This window comes from Lontra canadensis, unplaced genomic scaffold (genome assembly GCF_010015895.1).
Source record: "Lontra canadensis isolate GAN:19392208 unplaced genomic scaffold, GSC_riverotter_1.0 scaffold27, whole genome shotgun sequence".
Lineage (NCBI taxonomy): Eukaryota > Metazoa > Chordata > Mammalia > Carnivora > Mustelidae > Lontra > Lontra canadensis.
Window position 1 is genome coordinate 11,573,973 of NW_022631021.1, and position 18,879 is coordinate 11,592,851.

The 18,879-nt window shown below is 33.3% G+C and overlaps 1 protein-coding gene across 1 annotated transcript in view; it reads left to right on the top strand.

Annotated features, from left to right (window-relative positions):
* EYS (eyes shut homolog) overlaps nt 1-18,879 on the top strand; it is a 1,652,140-nt gene that overhangs the window by 1,000,524 nt on the left and 632,737 nt on the right. Inside the window, 2 exon segments of the mRNA XM_032864581.1 lie at nt 4,373-4,563; nt 9,440-9,531. Of these exon segments, the coding sequence (XP_032720472.1) occupies nt 4,373-4,563; nt 9,440-9,531 (283 nt within the window).

An 18,879-nucleotide genomic window follows, 5' to 3' on the forward strand; every position in this document is an offset into this window, starting at 1 on the left:
TTTTTTATGAAAAATTATTTCATAATTTATTTGGAAACATGCTTAGTTTCCACAAAAACATTTTCAAATGGCACAAAACTTTAAGTTGCCAGGAAAAAAACCGACAGCATTTTAAGAAGTATAAGTTTTAACAAAACCTGGCACATAGTAAACAGCGTGTAAATATTAATTTTCTTTTTTGCTCCAGCTTTATTAGTAGATATTAAGCTAATTGAGATGAATTTAAATGGATTGTATAAAGTTGGATTTTAAGGTGAATTGAACACAATTTGTAGAACATGGAAGTATAAAGTATTAAACATGTATTTTGTAGTGATAAAATCCAAGCTCTTTCTAGAAATAATATAAATGAAGAGAACTAAGTCACAGTTTCTGTAGCTAATACATCATTGCTGGCCTGATTGCTATTAGAACAAAGAATCAAGATTCAGTGTTTCTTAATAAATGGTCTAGTATATCTTCCTGTATGAATTACATTTGTTATACATATAGACTTTTCTCACATTAATGTTTTGTTTAATAGAAAATTTTGCATATTTACACCTATCACAAATGTTCACTGATATTTTCTAGATATTACTTCCAAGATACATGAAATAAATAAAAAGCTATTTTGCATTTTAGTTGTGAATTATTTAACATTTAGCTAGTAATACATACTTCAGAAAGCAATACTCTCTCTTTGAGCTATTATTCATGGATTACACTGATATTAACAATAATTTATTGGAAGTAGGGTCAAATAATACATGTCCTTTATTTAAACTATTGAGTCATTTTGGAGTCCTAATCAAACTATGTTGTAAATAAGCTTCGTATTCAGTTTTCTGTGTTAAGATTCCAACTTTCACAGTTAATCTTACATATAGAATGCTAACCATGAAATAGAGTCTGTTTTTTAAAATCTGTTTAGTAGTTTGTGATCTACTAACCAAGAAGCCAAAAAAAAAAAAATCCTGTACCTTTTAAAATTATGCATTTTATTAAAAGGAAAATATACTGCTGGAGTAGTGGTTTATAACTTTTCAAAGAATTAAATATTATACACATGAGTTTTATTTTATTTGTTCTAACTTAAATATTTATATATGCCTCAGAGTCTATATTATTGTTTACATCTAAAATATATTTATTCTACTAATCTATTTAAAACCCTTCTTCGTATAGTAGGGGAGGACAGGATTATTGACTTCTGATTTTTCACTAAAACTGCTTTAAAATTTCCTTTATGTTCATGCAGTGGGAATGGCTGTGGGTTACTATGCACTGGAAAAGCCAAATAGTTAGGTGTCAAAAAAAATTTGGCAACTCTCCACCTAGCAACAATTAAATTTTAAGTATTTTTTTGTGTGTGTGTGTGGCTAGATCCAGCCTTATACTCAATGTGTGCTGTTAGAAATAAAGGCAAGAACTTCTCAGGAGAGGCAGCTGCAGGAAATTGGAGATGAAAGAGTTCTAGCTTGGAGATGTAAGAGAGTACTTTGAGTCTTTGAATCTGACAGTCAACTATTATTAGCCAGGAAATAAGACATGAATCTGGCGAAATACTGGGATTTGATTTTGAAGTATTCTTCCAAGCAGAATACCAATTTTTTTACTATGAACCCCTCCTGCAGGTCTCAGTGGAAACTCACCCCATCCTCCCCAGTGGAAAACTTGATCAGTGACCAGTTCTAGCTACTTAATTGCTAGGAAAGGTTCATTCTACACTTGGGAAAATTCTTTTCTTTCTCTCTTGAAAAATATAGGAAACTGAGTGCTTGGTCTCAACTGTAGAAGTAGGTCATTTAAAACTACCACTTCCCACATATTAGAATCAGAAGAAAACAAGTCTGAGATTAAAACTTCCCATGTGAATAGCAGAATGGAGAAAAAGAAGAAATCTAGGTCTCTTATGAGGAACAAGCTGAGCTTTTTAGAGTCCATCTGAAAATCCGTCTTATCCTTGAACTTGCTTTTACTTAAGCCACTGAATTTCTTTATTGCTGAAGCTACTTTGAATTGGGCTTTCTGTATATGTATCAGAAGCATACAGACTCATTCATAGGTATAATTATGATATGAGGACATACAATTCAGATAAAGATTCTTCTGTTTGTAAAAATGAAGACTGAAATGGAAGGAACTTACGATTTAATTCTAGATAATGAAAAATGTGTGGCATTATTATTTTACTCTAGCCCATCATTACTGGAAATGGTCTGTACAATTAATCTTTCTTCACAAAACTGTTGGGTGCTTAATATCACCACTCTTTTTATTTGACTAAGTCTTTGCTAATAATGTAAAATAAAATCTGTATTCATACATGTGAAGAGGAAGCACTAGAAGTATGGTCAAATTACTATGAATCTATGTAAAATATTTCCTGGTATTTTTATCCAAACATGACAATTCAATTTTCCAAACACATTTAAACAAAAACAGTTATAGTTTCTATAAGACATAGTAGGGTTTCACATGCTTAAGAAAATCAGGAACTTGGGACAGAAGGATGAACCAAACATATATGGCTCTTGACCTCATGTAGCTTACAGATGGATGCATGTGTGGGTTTTTATATAAAGCACTGGTCACATGACAAAACCACTTAAGTTTTAGTTATAAAATTTAGTCTGTAAAAAGACAAAACATGACAAAATTAAAAGAGTTTTGAGTTTGCTCTTGTCAGTTGGACTGTATCTTTCCAAAGTGCTTAAAAATAAATAATAGTTTCTTCGTTTCACCAATGTTGGGTCTATTCATGTTGTAATATTAGTTTTTGTCTGAAAATAGTTTATGCTCTTTCATGTTCTGAACTTTATTTTTTTAAAAAGAATTAATTTATTTGGCAGAGACACAGCGAGAGAGGGAACACAAGCAGGGGGAGTGGGAGAATGAGAAGCAGCCTTCCCGGTTAACAAGGAACTGCTTCGCCCTCTCCACCCCCACATCTTGTGAGCAGGATCCTGGGGATCATGACTTGAGCTGAAGGCAGATGTCAGTGACTGTGCCACCCAGGCACCCCCACATTCTGAACTTTAAATCAAATGGATATTTGTCTCCATTCCCAATTCATTCAAATAAATGCCTGAAACTTTTCAAATTTTTTAACATGTGAAATTTTATTGTACCGTGCATTCAACATCATCATTAAACCCTACAAGGAATAAATATATACTTGTTTCACATAACAACTAAAGCAGTTAAGATATCAAAATTGAATGTACTTTGTTAATATTTTCAATCTTTGAGCCACCTTCACTAGTGAATTTTTTTATTAAAAAAATCCCATATGCTTTATATCTGCAAAGCACATGTTTTTTGGAAGTATTTTGAAATTTCTTCTTTCTGTCTAAAAGAGGAAATTCTTTAGAATTAGCTGATTACTTCCTTAGAGTGTTTTACAAGTTTGAAAACTTATTACACTATTTCTAAAGCTTTATTGAAAATTTAAAATAAAAAAATACTTCACATAGAACATAAATTCTATAAAAGATTTAAAATATACATAGATTTTAAAAAGAGTTTTATGGTAGACAGCAAACTAAAACTCATAGTTTCATCAATAATCTTTTATATTAATTGTAGAAAAATAATTTGGAAGTTTTAAAGGGAATTTATGTGTCTGTGTATCACAGGAGGAGGAGCCGAAGGGAGGAAATGATAGGAGAAAACTCATACCAATTTTTACAGAAATATAATCAAACAGTCAAGTTTTTATCAAACAAAAGTAACTTTTAACAATGTAAAGTAACTTATTCAGGAAATAAGCTTACTAGGTTTCATTAATCATATATTTATACATTTAAGAATGTAAATTGTCAAAGTATTTAATCAGAGTGTCTATATTTCACTTGAAATATTGAGGCTAATTAAAATACGTTCATTCAGAAGATGAGAAAAGGAAAGAGAACAAGGGAGTGATGATTTTTAAGGAAGCGTGGATAAAACAGTATTGCTACAAAAAGATGACAGTTTCTTTACTTCTCAGTAATCTCTTATCAGCCCTTAAAAGCCACCCAATTAAATTAACAGTAATGACCAAAATCATAATTTGGAACCAACATGTTATATATACAATGAATAAGGACATCTTTAGAAAATGTTCCTATTTCAGTTGACCTGTAACATAAAGTATAACTGAATGCACTGTTGAAGATTAATCATCTAGACATCCCTGCCTTCCAGTGAGATTTGATCATGAAGCGCCCAGTACACAGAAGTGATGGCATACCACTGTGACTGTGGCAAAAGAAACAAGTGCCTAGGTTCCTAATAGAAAGAGTCAAGTATGAGCCACTTCAGAAGATATTATGCTAATGTTAATAGGAAACCCAACTTTTGAATATTCAATTCCAAACTAAATTGTATTTTCTTTCTGATTCCTCAGGTTTCAGTTGTGCTTGTTATTATGGAGATTCCTATCTAGAATTTCAGAATGTGTTGTTAAATCCACAGAACAACATGTCAGTAGAATTTCAGACCTTCAACTCCTATGGACTCCTGCTCTATCTCAAACAAGACTCAGATTCAGTAGATGGATTTTTTATTCAATTATGTATTGAAAATGGTACTTTAAAGGTAAGTCATTACATTTATTTCATTTAAAGGAATTTTAGAAAGTTCTGATTCTTCACTTTCGTGGTTATTATCAAAATAAAATTTTATGTTAAATTATCTTTTACAATCACCAGTAGGCTGTATGTTCTGTTTTTGTAATTTTGTGTTCACTATTTATATATCAAAATAGTATATACTTGGAATAGCTTTCAATCTCTTCTCTATATTTTTAACCTTTTTTCTGCTTTTATGTTTCCCAATATCACAGTGATAGCAATTGCTACTGTTTTTTATAGCTTTAATGGAAGATGTGATCTGGGAACCCCAAAATTTTTTCAGAGGATCCATTAGGGAAGATTACTTTAATAAAAATTATGTTATTTGCCTTTTTCAGTCACTCTCATAAGTGTACAGTGAGTTTTCCAGAAGCTCCATGGCATATGAACATGTCATCTTTCTGATCACTAATGTAATGAGTACTTACATATTTTTGTATTTAAAAAATGTGTGCTTTAATTTTTAATATTATAAATATTGATACTGCCCAGTAAACAAAAACTCTTTGGGATCCTCAATAATTTTTAGGAGCGCAAAAAGGTTCTGAGATCAAAAAGTTTGAGATCATGGATTTAACACTTAGTAGTCTTTATAACAACTTTTTATAAAAGTCCAAGATCATACAGCTACAGAACACTGAATTATAAAGCTAACTTAGTTGAAAGTGTACTCTTCTTTCAACACCACTCTGCCTTAACAAATCAACTCATATTTCTGTGGTACTTGACCAGATATAGTAAGTCATCGAACTCATCACTGCAGTGAGGCAATTAACTCAACACAGCCTAATATATGAAACATTGTACTGTGCTATCAATCATTTCTTTCATGATGTGATATAATATGTGAATTTTCATGGAAGGGTGAGTTATACCTTATAATTTAAGTAAGTCCTATTCCATTTTGATTTTCTTTAAATGTTCATCTTTAAGTGTTACAACACACATACATTATCTAGTACAAAGTCTGATGTCATTAATAAATACCAGCTGGATGTAACAGTTAGTAGTAGCAGTATTTTTATTCATTCATGTATGTGTTTACTCATTCATTGACCATTTATCTATTACCAGTCATTTTACCAAGTTCTGAGGATTCGGTAGTAAATAAAATACTCTTTATTTTCTTCATATTGTTTCCCATTGATTACAGATAATATTAAGGACAGGAGTAAGAAAATAGAATTATGTAATAAATAGAATACATTAATGAATCATCAAACATCAGTCTTACCCTTAAAGTTTGCTAATTCCTGCTCTATAGAATTTTCCTCAACTAAGACCAAAATTTTCCATTAAATATGGAGACCAAATGTAAAAAAGTTATAAAACACGTAATATTGAGCATAGCCACATTTAAAATGTTTCTCCTCAGCACATTTTTCTGCTGCAGACTCAGCTCCCATTAACTGAGTGTCTATCTCAGCTAGCTCCTCTCACCACTGTGAACATCTCCGGAGACATTATGAGGAATTACTAGAGACTTGCAGGATTGTGGATGAAAATGTTTTATGAAACAATGAATCATGGGAGACTTCTTTCACTTTCAAATGGATAAAAATAAATTCACAATAGGTCGTATCAAGACAGTGAGGAATTAAAAAACCATTATGTGTAGAAAGATGTGTAGAATTTCTTTCCTTTAGGGCTTATGACAAAGGATATATATTGATATGTCTATAATAATAATTACTATCGTTTATTGACTGGAAATTATGTGTCAGTCTCCATCTTAAGAAAATTTATTAAGGTCATGGGCTCTCGTGCTAGACTTAGAGTTTGGATCCCAACTTTGCCACTTAGGAGCTTTGAGACTTTGCATGTCGCTTAAGCACTTTGTGCTTAAATTTACTCACTTGTAAGATGAGGGTAATAAAGATTGTTGTGAGGTTTAAATTAGTAAATGAATAAATGTTGTGAAGTAAATGTAATAAACACATAGAAAGATGCCTGGGACATAGTAATCAAAAGTGAAATTTAGGTATTTTCTTTCTGCATCTTACAAAAATCTTGCTTTTCACGGAGTTTGATATTATACATCTTCTTGGAACTTTTAAGAATGGTAGGTAAGGAATTTTTCCTTTGTTGTGTAAATCCAAAATTCATGTTCTTTTCACTCATATCAATGCTTTCTTGGAAAGATTTAAAGGAAATTTCAGTGTTATTCTGTCTTCACGATTTTAAGATTTTCCTTGTTCCACTATGATTTGTGAGACGATGCTCCAATTTATTCACCTATTTTAAAAGTATAATCATATGGGGAATGCATTTACATTACAATTTTCACAAAAAGACGTATTTATGGTTGAACTTTTACCATGATCATAATTTAAGAGCTATTCTAGAAACGCAGAATTTTTAGTCAGTTTTTTAAGGAAATTTAAGTTTTAGGAAGGTTTAAACATATGAAACTTAATTTTTATTTTAATTTAAAAATTTTTTTGAAATAATTTTTAAAAATATTTTATTGGCTCTTTCTCATAACAAGGAAGTAAGTACATAGATAACCAAACACCAGTTTCTAGACTTATAGCTGTATTGCAAATCACTACCTCCCTGGAGAGGGGTGAACAACTTCATCTCCTTTTCCACTTCATAGATTTTTGTTTGGTTGGTTTTTATTTTGTTTTGTAGGAAACAATCAGTCGTTACTTATAAGGTGCTTTTAAAAATCCATGATGCAAAGTAATCGCTCAATAAATAGTACTTTGTGTATATATGTATATCACATGTATAATATATATATCAATATATCATAAATATATGTATCATAAAAGAGCCATTTATAATAAAAGAAAAAATTCAAGTGAGAATAATAGAATTGTTCATTAAATATTTTATATATGCTTAACTTTGACTGCCCTGAAGATAATAGGGAATTAATAAGACTTAGTAGTACCTGAACAAGCATTTTCTGATACAGTTGAACAAAGTAAGGAGACTAACTTCTTTACACATGTGCACACACACACACACACACAAATGCACTGTTGGTCAGTACATTATCATTTAAGTTTAAATAATTATCTTCACTAACAATGTAGAACCCCAAATATTACATATAAGAAGTAGATAAATCATTATTTGTGCTGTTAAAAATATTAAATGTTGCCTCTGGTCACATTGGTTGTATACTAGGAACAGAGTAGGAATTAAGAAACACTGACTTTTACCTAGTTGCACAGGGCTTGAGAAGAATGTGTAGCCAAATGGTATGCAACTAATTTCTCTGCAAAGTTCATGTAAGTCACCTTGTCTTTGAAAAACCCACAGTAGATAATTCTGTAAAGGAAAGAAATCTTTTGCAATGGCCAGATATTATAGAATTAGAATATATAATATAATATTTATCTTAAGACTAAATGTGGAAAGTTTTAGATCCGTAATACCCATTACCTGGCTAACCCATCCCCCACCCCTCCTGAAACCCTCAGTTTGTCTCCCTTAGTCCATAGTCTCTCATGGTTCGTCTCCTCCCCTGATTTTCCCCCTTCAGATTTTCCTTCATTCTCCTAATGTCCTCCATGCTATTCCTTCTGTTCCACATATTAGTGAAACCATATTGATAATTGTCTTTCTCTGCTTGACTTACTTCACTTAGCATAATCCCCTCCAGTTCCATTCATGCTGGTGCAAATGGTGGGTATTCATCCTTTCTGATGATGGAATAATATTCTACTGTATATATGAAACCACATCTTCTTTATCTATTCATTTGTTAAAGAGCATCTTGGCTCCTTTCATAGTTTGGCTGTTGTGGACATTGCTGCTATGAACATTGGGGTGCATGTGGCCCTTCTTTTCACTACATCTGTATCTTTGGGGTAAATACCCAGTAGTGCAATTACTGGGTCATAGGGTAGCTCTATTTTTAAGTTTTTGAGGAACCTCCACACTGTTTTCCAAAGTGGCTGCACCAACTTGCATTCCCACCAACAGTGGGCGTGGAATTGGTCGTGGAACCCCCTTAAGATTCTCTCTCTCTCTCTCTGTTGGTCCCTGTCCCCCTACTCTACCTGTAAAGAAAGAAAAAAATGCATACACACACATACACATATGGCACAGATATATGGCTAGATGCATAGGAGTTAGGAAACACTATGCAACTGTGTTTCTTTAACATATATGCAGGTTACCAATTTCCTGTACAAATGATAAGTCCCTTACTTGGAAGAATAGCTATCGTATAACTAGTATACATGTAAGCACATGCTGTTAAGTGCGTGGAATTCCCTGTGGAATTCCCAGGAGTCCTGATCAAATGTATCTGTTATAGACACAATCTGCCTCCTTTTAAGCTGTAACTCACTTGGCTCAATTAGTAGTAATGTGACAAAAACTCCCCTCCCCCCAAGCCTCAGGAATTTTAGAATGAATGGTTAACGTCTGTAATCTTTCAGGTTCCCTTCCCTGGAACCCTCACATCACCTTCTAGATTAATATCACCTTCTAGATTATATTCACTGGTCTTCACATTGCTCAATTTGGTAATATCTAAGGAAACTTGCCAATAATACTTCCTGCTAGTAGAAAAAGCAGTCTTTCTCAAACATGTTCCTCAGAATAATGGTAAAGAAACCAGAAGAGTGTGTGTGTGTGTGTTGTGTGCATGCACAGATGAATGCACTTGTATGATGCTTGTTTGTGTATAAAATACACATTTATATACTTTAATTCTAGCCTTTATTCTATTCCTTGCACTGTCACTTCTCGAAGTTTCAGACTCCTTGTCTCCAAAGCACAATAAAAATTATTAGAAAATTCTAAGTCCAATACAAGTAAGAGGTGTTAATTTCATAGTGACAAACTGAAGAAAACCTTTTTTTTTTTCTCTCTTATAGTACTACTTTTTCTGTGCTGGTGAAGCAAAATTGAGAAGCATTAACAGTACTATTAAAGTAGATGATGGACAGAAGTATACACTTCTCATCAGGTAATACATGCCTATATTTTTTTTTACACTTAATATCATAAATAACAAAGACTGTTCCTCTGGATATTGTTTTTGCCTTTTTTAAAGTTGAGGGTATTGTGAGTAGTATTCACATGTGCTTGGATCCAAATTAATGTTTAGCAAGCTATTCTGTCTTTTTTCTATGTCCTAAAATAGTACTGAGGAAAGAGCGTTATATGGGTTATATTATCAATGAAGTTATATAAGCAGCTTTACAAAGAAGCCATGAAAGCTTCATATTTTTTTCAAATTAGAGAAATCAGAAAAAAACAAAGTGGTATTTTTTAAATTTTTTAAAAAGATTTTATTTATTTGAGAGACAGAGATCACAAGCAGGCAGAGAAGCAGGCAGAGAGAGGAGGAAGCAGGCTCCCCGCTGAGCAGAGAGCCCGATGCAGGGCTCAATCCCAGGGCTCGATCCCAGGACCCTGAGATCATAACCTGAGCCAAAGACAGAGGCTTTAACCCACTGAGCCACCCAGGCGCCCCAGTATTTCTTTTAATAAGCAAAGTTAAACGTGTTCACTATGGAAAATTTGGAACATTTAGGAAAATATAATGAAGAAAATTAAAATGATTCATTATACCACAGTCAAGATAAAAAAATGAACATTTATATTACTACATTCCCAAAAGCTGTGATTGAAGGTGATTCTATCCTCAGACTTTCACCAACAATAGGTATATTTTACCAATCTGGATAAGTGAAAAATGACATTCTCCCCTAATTTTCCTTCTTTGATTTATTGTAAGCCTTAATTTTTAATATAGAATTAATGTCTTTATATTATGCATTTTGCCTCCCTACACTATTTTTTTAATTAAATGGCACTTTAAAACACATACCACAGTCCTAATCCAGTATGTAGACTAAAATAAGTTATTTGGTTGTGACAACAGATTATTATTTAGTGATAATAATTATCTGTTTAAAACCAGTAAAGAGGAAAGCAGAGGCCCAAAAGAGAGACTGGAAAAGAACTTATTTGAGAGGTTTTAAAGATATTCTACCCTCCTTCAGTCAATTTCCTGATTCTATTTTCTTGAATAATTTCATATTTTTAGGGAAAACTGACCTGAAAACAGTGTAGTATCAACTAAATTGAGGAAAGGCTGCATCACACATATCTCCTTTGCTCAAAATGCACAGGAGCTTTTTAAGATCACTAAGATGATATTTGATAGAATGTTATTTTCTTTGCTTAACTCAAAATATGAGCACAGAATCCTTTAATATTTTTCTTTAGCATTTTAACCTCCTGAGTAACAATGGGGACAGTGCACTTTGGGCAATGCCATATTAGCCAAGGTAACAATTTTCCTGGGCAGAGACTACCATTATCTGGAGGGGGAGCAGGTGTATGAGTATCAGGGCAACAGTAAAAATAAATTATGAAAAACATATTTTGCCCCATCAAGGAAAGACAAATAAGAAGTGACATAAGAAACAGAAGGGTACACCAGAAGAAACTTTCCTGGCCTGCGATGTGTTGAAAAAGTGATAAAATCATTGAGAACACAGTAATCATACTTAAGGTTGATTAAATACCAATTATGTGTCAGGTAGTAATTTTATTACCTATATGAATTTATTTATTGTTAACAATTCTGAATATTTCTATATCTCCCAGATGCAAAACTGAGATATAGATTAAATACAGAAAAGCACATAGTTTAAAAAAAAAGTGGGACGATTCTAAGGCTGCTCTTATACCAAACTTATGAATAAGTTTTAAGGCATAAATCCTATGACCCATGCTATAGAAACATAATATAATCTGATCTCTTAACCCTAAAAGAACTCCTGTATATTTAAGATAAGATAAAGATAGGAATTATAAATGACCTGCCCAATAAAAGACTATCAGCAGTAAGAACAATATTAATTAACACATATTAAGCAACTACCGTGTGCCAGATGCTTTATAAACAGGTAACTGTATGTAATTATAGTAAGAATCTTATAGTAAGATTCATAAAGCCCATTATATTTATTTGGTCAAGCCGCCATAACAAGTACCATAGATGGGGTTGCTTAAACAACAGAAATTTATTTTCTCACAATTTTGCAACCTGGAAGTGTGAGGTCAATGTATCTGCAGGATTGATTCTTTAGAGACCTCTCTCCTTCACATGGAGATGGTTGTCTTCTCCCTGTGTCTTTACATCATATTCTTTTGTGTGAATCTGTGCCCTAATTTCTTCTTCTTTTATCAGTCGTGGTGGATTATAGCCCAACCTAATGATCTCGTTTTAACTTACTACCTCTTTAGAGACCAGTCTTCAAATATAGTCACATTCTTAAGCTTTGGGGGTTAGGACGTCAACATATGAAGTTGCAGGGGACATAATTCAGTTCATAACACTCATTTTGCATATTTGAAAGCTAAGGTTCAAGAAGGTAGACATCTTCTGGGGCACCCGGGTGGCTCAGGGGGTTAAAGCCTCTGCCTTTGGCTCAGGTCATGATCCCAGGGTTAAAGCCTCTGCCTTCAGCTCAGGTCATGATCCCAGGGTTAAAGCCTCTGCCTTCAGCTCAGGTCATGATCCCAGGGTCCTGGGATTGAGCCCCACATCGGGCTCTCTGCTCAGCAGGGAGCTTGCTTTCCTTCCTCTCTCTCTCTCTGCCTCTCTGCCTACTTGTGATCTCTGTCTGTCAAATAAATAAAATCTTAAAAAAAAAAAAAGGTAGACATCTTCCTTAAGATCACACTGTTAGTCAGTAGGGAATGTTTAAAAAAATTCAGCTGAGTAAATCTGAAGATCTGATTGTTCTTATTAAATAAATTTTGAATAGGGGAGCATCCCATCTAGCAAGTAGAGGGATTTTTTGCTGAGCTAAACAAAAGAAGGGGTTTTCAAGGCAGAAGAAGGGCATTAAAAAAGGGAATTTAGGGGCACCTGGGTGGCTCAGTGGGTTAAAGCCTCTGCCTTCGGCTCAGGTCATGATCCCAAAGTCCTGGGAGCCCTGAGTCGGGCTCTCTGCTCGGCGGGGAGCCTGCTTCCTCCTCTCTCTCTCTGCCTGCCTCTCTGCCTACTTGTGATCTCTCTCTGTCAAATAAATAAATAAAATCTTTAAATAAATAAATAAATAAATAAATAAGGGAATTTATTAGCAAGGAATACATTTTTTAGGCAATGTTATCCACCAAAGGAGAATAGAAAAGGTCTATCAGTAAATTTCCTAGAATTGAGCAGGAAATTCCACGTTGACAGGTCAAATGTTACACTCCTAGGGGGTTAAAACTGCAGTTAGGTTAAGTATTAACTCTTGCTCTGTTGACTTGGCCTAAATGACCCCATTTGGAGCCTGCGGTTCTCTTTTTAACAGAAGGCAAGATTAGAACCACAATCTGTCTCCTGACATGATCATTTTTTTCTGTTATAATATGTCCAGTCTGTGTTTTAATAGTGACAACATACTACATACAATCTTCTTTAAAGAAAACATTAAATGTAAAACATTTAAATATTCCAAGAATACCTGTTTTTCACTAGCCTCACCACAGGTTACTTTAAGGATCTTTAACAACTAAAAATTCACTTTTTTTTATGTTATCTGACATTTTTTTTGCAATTTGCATACAGTTAGTGGCTTGTAATTTTTACCAAAAAGTAGTTGATTGTCTGTATCTGGTCTAAATTCTCTAAATTCAGAAATATTTCTTTACAAGTTTTTTATTTATTTGAAGTATTGGGAAATAATATGAATATGCTTTCATGTGTGATTATTATCTATAAAGAACAAGAATGGTGGTGTGCCTGGGTGGCTCAGTCATTAAGCATCTGCCTTCAGTTCAGGTCATGATCCCACGGTCCTGGGATAGAGCCCCATGTAGGGCTCCCTGCTCTGTGGGGAGCCAGCTTCTCCCTCTTCCACCACCCTTCTTGCTTATGTTTCCTTTCTCTTTGTCTCTCTCTGTCAAATAAATAAAATCTTTAAAAAAAAAAAAAAGAACAGTGGGGTTCCATTAATTTTATTTTTTTATACTTTTAAAATATACCACTAGAGGTAAAAAGGAAAAACATATCTTTAATTTTAACTCAATTCAAGAATGCTGTCACCATAATTTCTTTGACCATTAACATACTCCTTAAAATAAAGATAAATGGTATGCACACATTACACTCCCAGCTCTCTACTCTTTTATCTCATTTCTGTTAAATGACATTACCCTTAAAAGTGAATGTAGGAAAAGCATCTTTCCTCACATGCACTCATGGAACTGTAGGAAAAAGAATAGCAAGTTTGCACTCAGCCCATGATGAAGTGCTCTCAGAAAGAATGAAACAAATACCCTCCATGAAAAAGTAACTGAGCTCATTATTTTTTAGAATAAGGAAAGACAAGATGTTCTGCAGAGCAGCATGCCCCTTTTAAAAAAGAAATGTGTGATTGCTTACCACAAGCAAGAAGGAAAATAAAAATGCTTAAATCAAGTGAAATATACACTGACATAATAAAGATTCAAAGAAGCACGTATACTAGAAACTATTTGAGTGAGAGATTAGCTACAGCTGTTGCTCATCTTTTAAATTAAAGAAAGGAAAGTGAAAATGGGACCAGGTAGCGATATTAGGCTGATGAACAGTATGTAGTAGGCTGATGAACAGTATGTAGTATATCAAGAGGAAAAACACACAGGTATACATTTGTTACTCCACTCTTGAATACCACAGATGTATTTAAGCATGAGGTGTTGAGAGAACCTAAAATAGTGGTGCAAACTGGCGAAACCAAATCTGAAAGTGTGATGTTATATTTTATCCATGTCTGTTGGTATATTTATCATAATTATGGATGTGTTTTATATTAATTATGTTAGATACCATATGTTACTTATAAACATCATTGCATATATTACATGATCATATCATTATATATCATGATAGTTTTATATTAACATAGTGTTATAACAATAGAACTTGTATTTAATACATATAATGTGGGATTTTCTTTTTTAGCTTTTTAAAGTCCTACTTAATATATACCTTCATTCTTGGAGAGAGGTAGAATTTAGAATTCAAAGACAGAAATAATTAGGTTCTTCTGAACTGCCTTCAAAGGTTTTTTTGGGGGGTTTTTTTTTTGTCTTTTTTTTTTTTACATGCCTACCAATTAAGAATACATCCCTGCCTTTAAAAAACAACAGAATTCTTCATTTCCTGTCTTAGTCTTACACTCTAAGTGTACGTCCTGATTTGTAAGTAAATTGCATAAACTCTACCAGTCCTCCTGGAGCTGTCTGGAGCTGTCTCATGGAGAATTTGTTGGTTTGGCACTTTGATTTCGGGCAAGGCAGCTCCTATATTGAAAGTTATACAGATCTAAATAAAACAGAACAGATGAAAACATCTTAGGTTACTCTTGAATTATTTACCAGCTATTGTTTATGTTTAGCCATGTGAACATATAATATAGTGAGTTTTGAAAAAGAGCATAGTGGATTTAAGAATAGTGAATGAGACTTCAGAAAACTGACACGTGGAGTGAAACCCACACATTAACAAATATTTTTTCAACTGGATACAAAGCCTCCACCATATAACATTGTTTTTCCTTAGATGATGATAGGATACTCCTTAAGTAAGTTATAGTATCAAAGGAGGAAAGGAAGAAATAATGTATATTTGAAACCATTTAGGTAGGAAAGAATAAGGATACGTTCTGCAAATGCAATGGCAGTCAGATTGTATGGGTCATCAAATGCCACAGTAAGAACTGTGAACTACATCATATGCAATGGAGACTGACTGGAGAATGTTTAAGTAAAGAAAGCAGATAATATGATCAAAGAAATATTTGCTTTTCTGAATACAGTATGGTAAGCTACAGTATACAATGAATTATAAGTTTTTCCACCTCTCCAGATCCACTCTAGTTCCTTCCTCTCTTCTCCAGTCCTTCAAATTGACCTGAGTGAATTACATTATGGATTCTGTAATGGTTTGAATTGTGTTCTTACAGATTTTATATTTTGATGTTATAATTTCCAGAATCTCAGATTGTGGCCTTATTTGGAGATAGAGTCTTTTAAAGAGGTAATGAAGTTAAACTGAGGTCATTAAATAAGGCCATAATCCAGTATGACCAGTATCCTCATGAAAAGGGGAAATTAGGATACACAGAGAGAAAGACATACAGAAGGAAGACAATGTAAAAATACAAGCAGGCCACTCTCTACAAGACAAGGAGAGAGACCTGGAACAGAGCCTTCCTTCACAGCTCTCAAAAAGAACCATCCCTGCTGACAATTTTGATTTTGGACTTTAAGACTGCAAAATTGTTAAACAATACATTTCATTTATTTTAGCCACCTGGTTTGTACATCTTTGTTGAGGCAGGTCCAGCCAACAAATACAAGCTCCCTTGTTCTCCAACTTCCTGTAGGGTTCAGCCAATGGGGAACATAGGCAGGTAATTTGAAAAGCTAGCAATTAATGTCAGGTTATATATTCCCTTGGCCTTGTGTGGTGTCCCAGGGGCTATTTCATTCTCTCTAGTGAAGGTCTCAGCTCTTGATAGATGACCTTCTCTTCTAAGTTCTGATAACTCTTTTCTTCCTGGTAACCTTTAGATATAGAAGTGGTATCAGAGTAACTATATTGTGGTCCTGGGATACAGTACTGTCCCATGCGGCTTTCCTACCCCCAACCACATCTTTGAGGAGTTAATTTATTCAACCTTGTTCAAGTTGTGTTAGTTTGTGTGATGTTTGCTTTTGGCTGAATACTTGAGTCTCCTCCAGTTAACATGACAGAAAATGGTCAGATGGTTTAATGGAAACAGGCCTAGAAGTAGCGTGTCTCACTTCTGTTGACTTTCTGTTGGCTAGAACTCACTCATGTGAACACACCTAATGACAAAGTGAACAGCAGAAGTTTTTCTAACTTTGTATCTAGGAAGAAATTAACTAAAACAATGTATAATAGTCAAGATGAGAACTATTTCTACAAGAGGAAGTAAGATAACAGTTTACCGGACAATCAGTAAATAAAGTCTATATCACTTAATAGTTTAATTTGAACCATGGTATTTCTGTTTCTTTTATCTTGTCTCTAAGCGCATCACTGGACTGCTTATAAGAAGAAAATAGAAATTAATATATTTTATATATATATATGTACTGTTTATTCAATAACTATAACTTGCCTGAAAATGCATACACTATCAAATTACATGTTGTAAATAATTGCTTCATTCCACTGTTTCTATGACTGAAATTATCCCAACAGATAACTTTCTTACCTAAGGTGTGAGTGTACAATGCCTATGAATGATAAATAATTTCATCTTCACACTATAAACCTTGAACTTTTTAATCTGTTTGGTAGAAAATACAAAAGTGCAACAGCCTGTGCATTGAAAACATAGAACAGTACTAAAGAAATAGCATATATGTATATATGTGCATGTGTGTGTGTATAAACAAAGACACACACACACACGCACATACACACACACCAGGACAATTAAAACATTGTTACCACAGTAAGCATCAGAGTTTTGCACTCCTTTTGAAGACAGTAATAATGCCAAGGATTTGACATGTGTCAGCCAGAGCAGGATTACATTGGTACAGACTGCTGGAAAATCAGTGAGGTCCAAAAGGAAAGAAAGAAACTATTTAACCACTTTCCAAAAGATAAACATTTTTTTCTCTAATGAAATGTGTACGTTATTTCATTAATCTTTTCATTAACGACCGTCAGTAGTGTCAAGAAAAACAGGCCAATGAAATAATGATTTTACTTCAGCTTGAACAAAATAAGAATGTACAATTGATTTCTATTCTAAAACTATATTTATTGACACAGCAAAAAAGTCTGTCTAACATAATCCTACCTTTCTTATTCCTAATGGCATATATTCATTCAATGCAAAATATAGTGACTAAGAGTGAAATTTTATCATTTAACTTTGGAAATGAGAATTTTAAAGTATAATCTACAAAGACCAGTTAATCCAATTAGGAATTAGGCCATTTTTAAAGTTACAGGTTTTAACCCAATTTATACAAATACTTCCATAAATTTAGTACCAGTTACCTTTTAGAAACTATTTAAACAACACAAGTTAAAATAATTATACTCTTAAAAGTAGGACATTTCCCGTCATTATACTTGAACATCTGAAAACAAAATTACTGAAATTAATCTCAGAAAAATTTTACTGCTATTATTCATACTGTTAGTCAAAGCAGAGGAATACAGAGCTAGTTTTAGTTGTACTTTATATATGCATTAAACATCAGAGTTTTTGTTGTTTTTTCCTTAAATAAGGCATTAGTCATGACTATGTGGAAATTAAAGCTGAAACTATGCAGCTAATGCTCAGCCTGCGGGTCACCTGAACCTTCGGAGTTTGGGAGATATTTTAGGTGGGGTCATCAGTATGAAGTGCAGAAATTACTATAAACAGCATATAGCAGCTACATGCATGTGCATTTATGGGGGAGTTATTATATCTAGATATTTTACCACACATCCAGGATATAAAAATTCAAAGTGTGCAAAAACAGAAGCCTGAATCATTCCATTTTATAAAAAAAGTAATTTCAAAATAACTTTATGAATACTTTTTTAAACAAGATAATATCATAGGCTAGAAATAGACAAGATCATAAAGTAGATGTGGCTTCTTTCTTCCAAACACATGTTCTTGGAAAGTAAGAAGCAATGGCTGGAATCATGATAATTCAGTGACAACTTCTGAGGCATCCTAATGCATATCCTGCAGAGGCCCAACTATGTATGGAAACAAAGACTAGCATAATGAAGATTTTAACAGGTAATGGTTGATTATCCACATTCTTTAATTTGAGCTGAAATCTGCCTTGTTTTAGATGTCAGTTTGTGCTTTCCCCTGATAGGAGGGAGACTCTGATATAGATGCCTTTGAGTTAAAAATTCTGAGTACTTGAATCTTTCTACTGCTTAATACATAGCTTGACTCACATCCTATCTGTCTGGCTTCTTCATTTTCTTCTTATCTTTGCCAAAAGGAGAACTCTGTCTCCTATACTAATATAAACATACTGAAAACAAGCTGAAAGTGGATAATTCTTAATTTTAGTATTACAGTTGAGAAAATAGAGACTAAAGAAAAGTCTTGCCAAAATAGATAAAACAAGGTTATACCAGTCATGATTTTGCAAAATCCTCCTGTTAAATATTTAAATGTAAATGTAAAAATAAATAAATATCGGTGTTATTTTATGAAGAGAAACTTCCAATATTGAAGACAGTGGTTGAATGATAAATTTTAATTCTTAGGAATTTGAAGTATTATGATTCATTTTAATGTATTTTGAAATACTAAATATA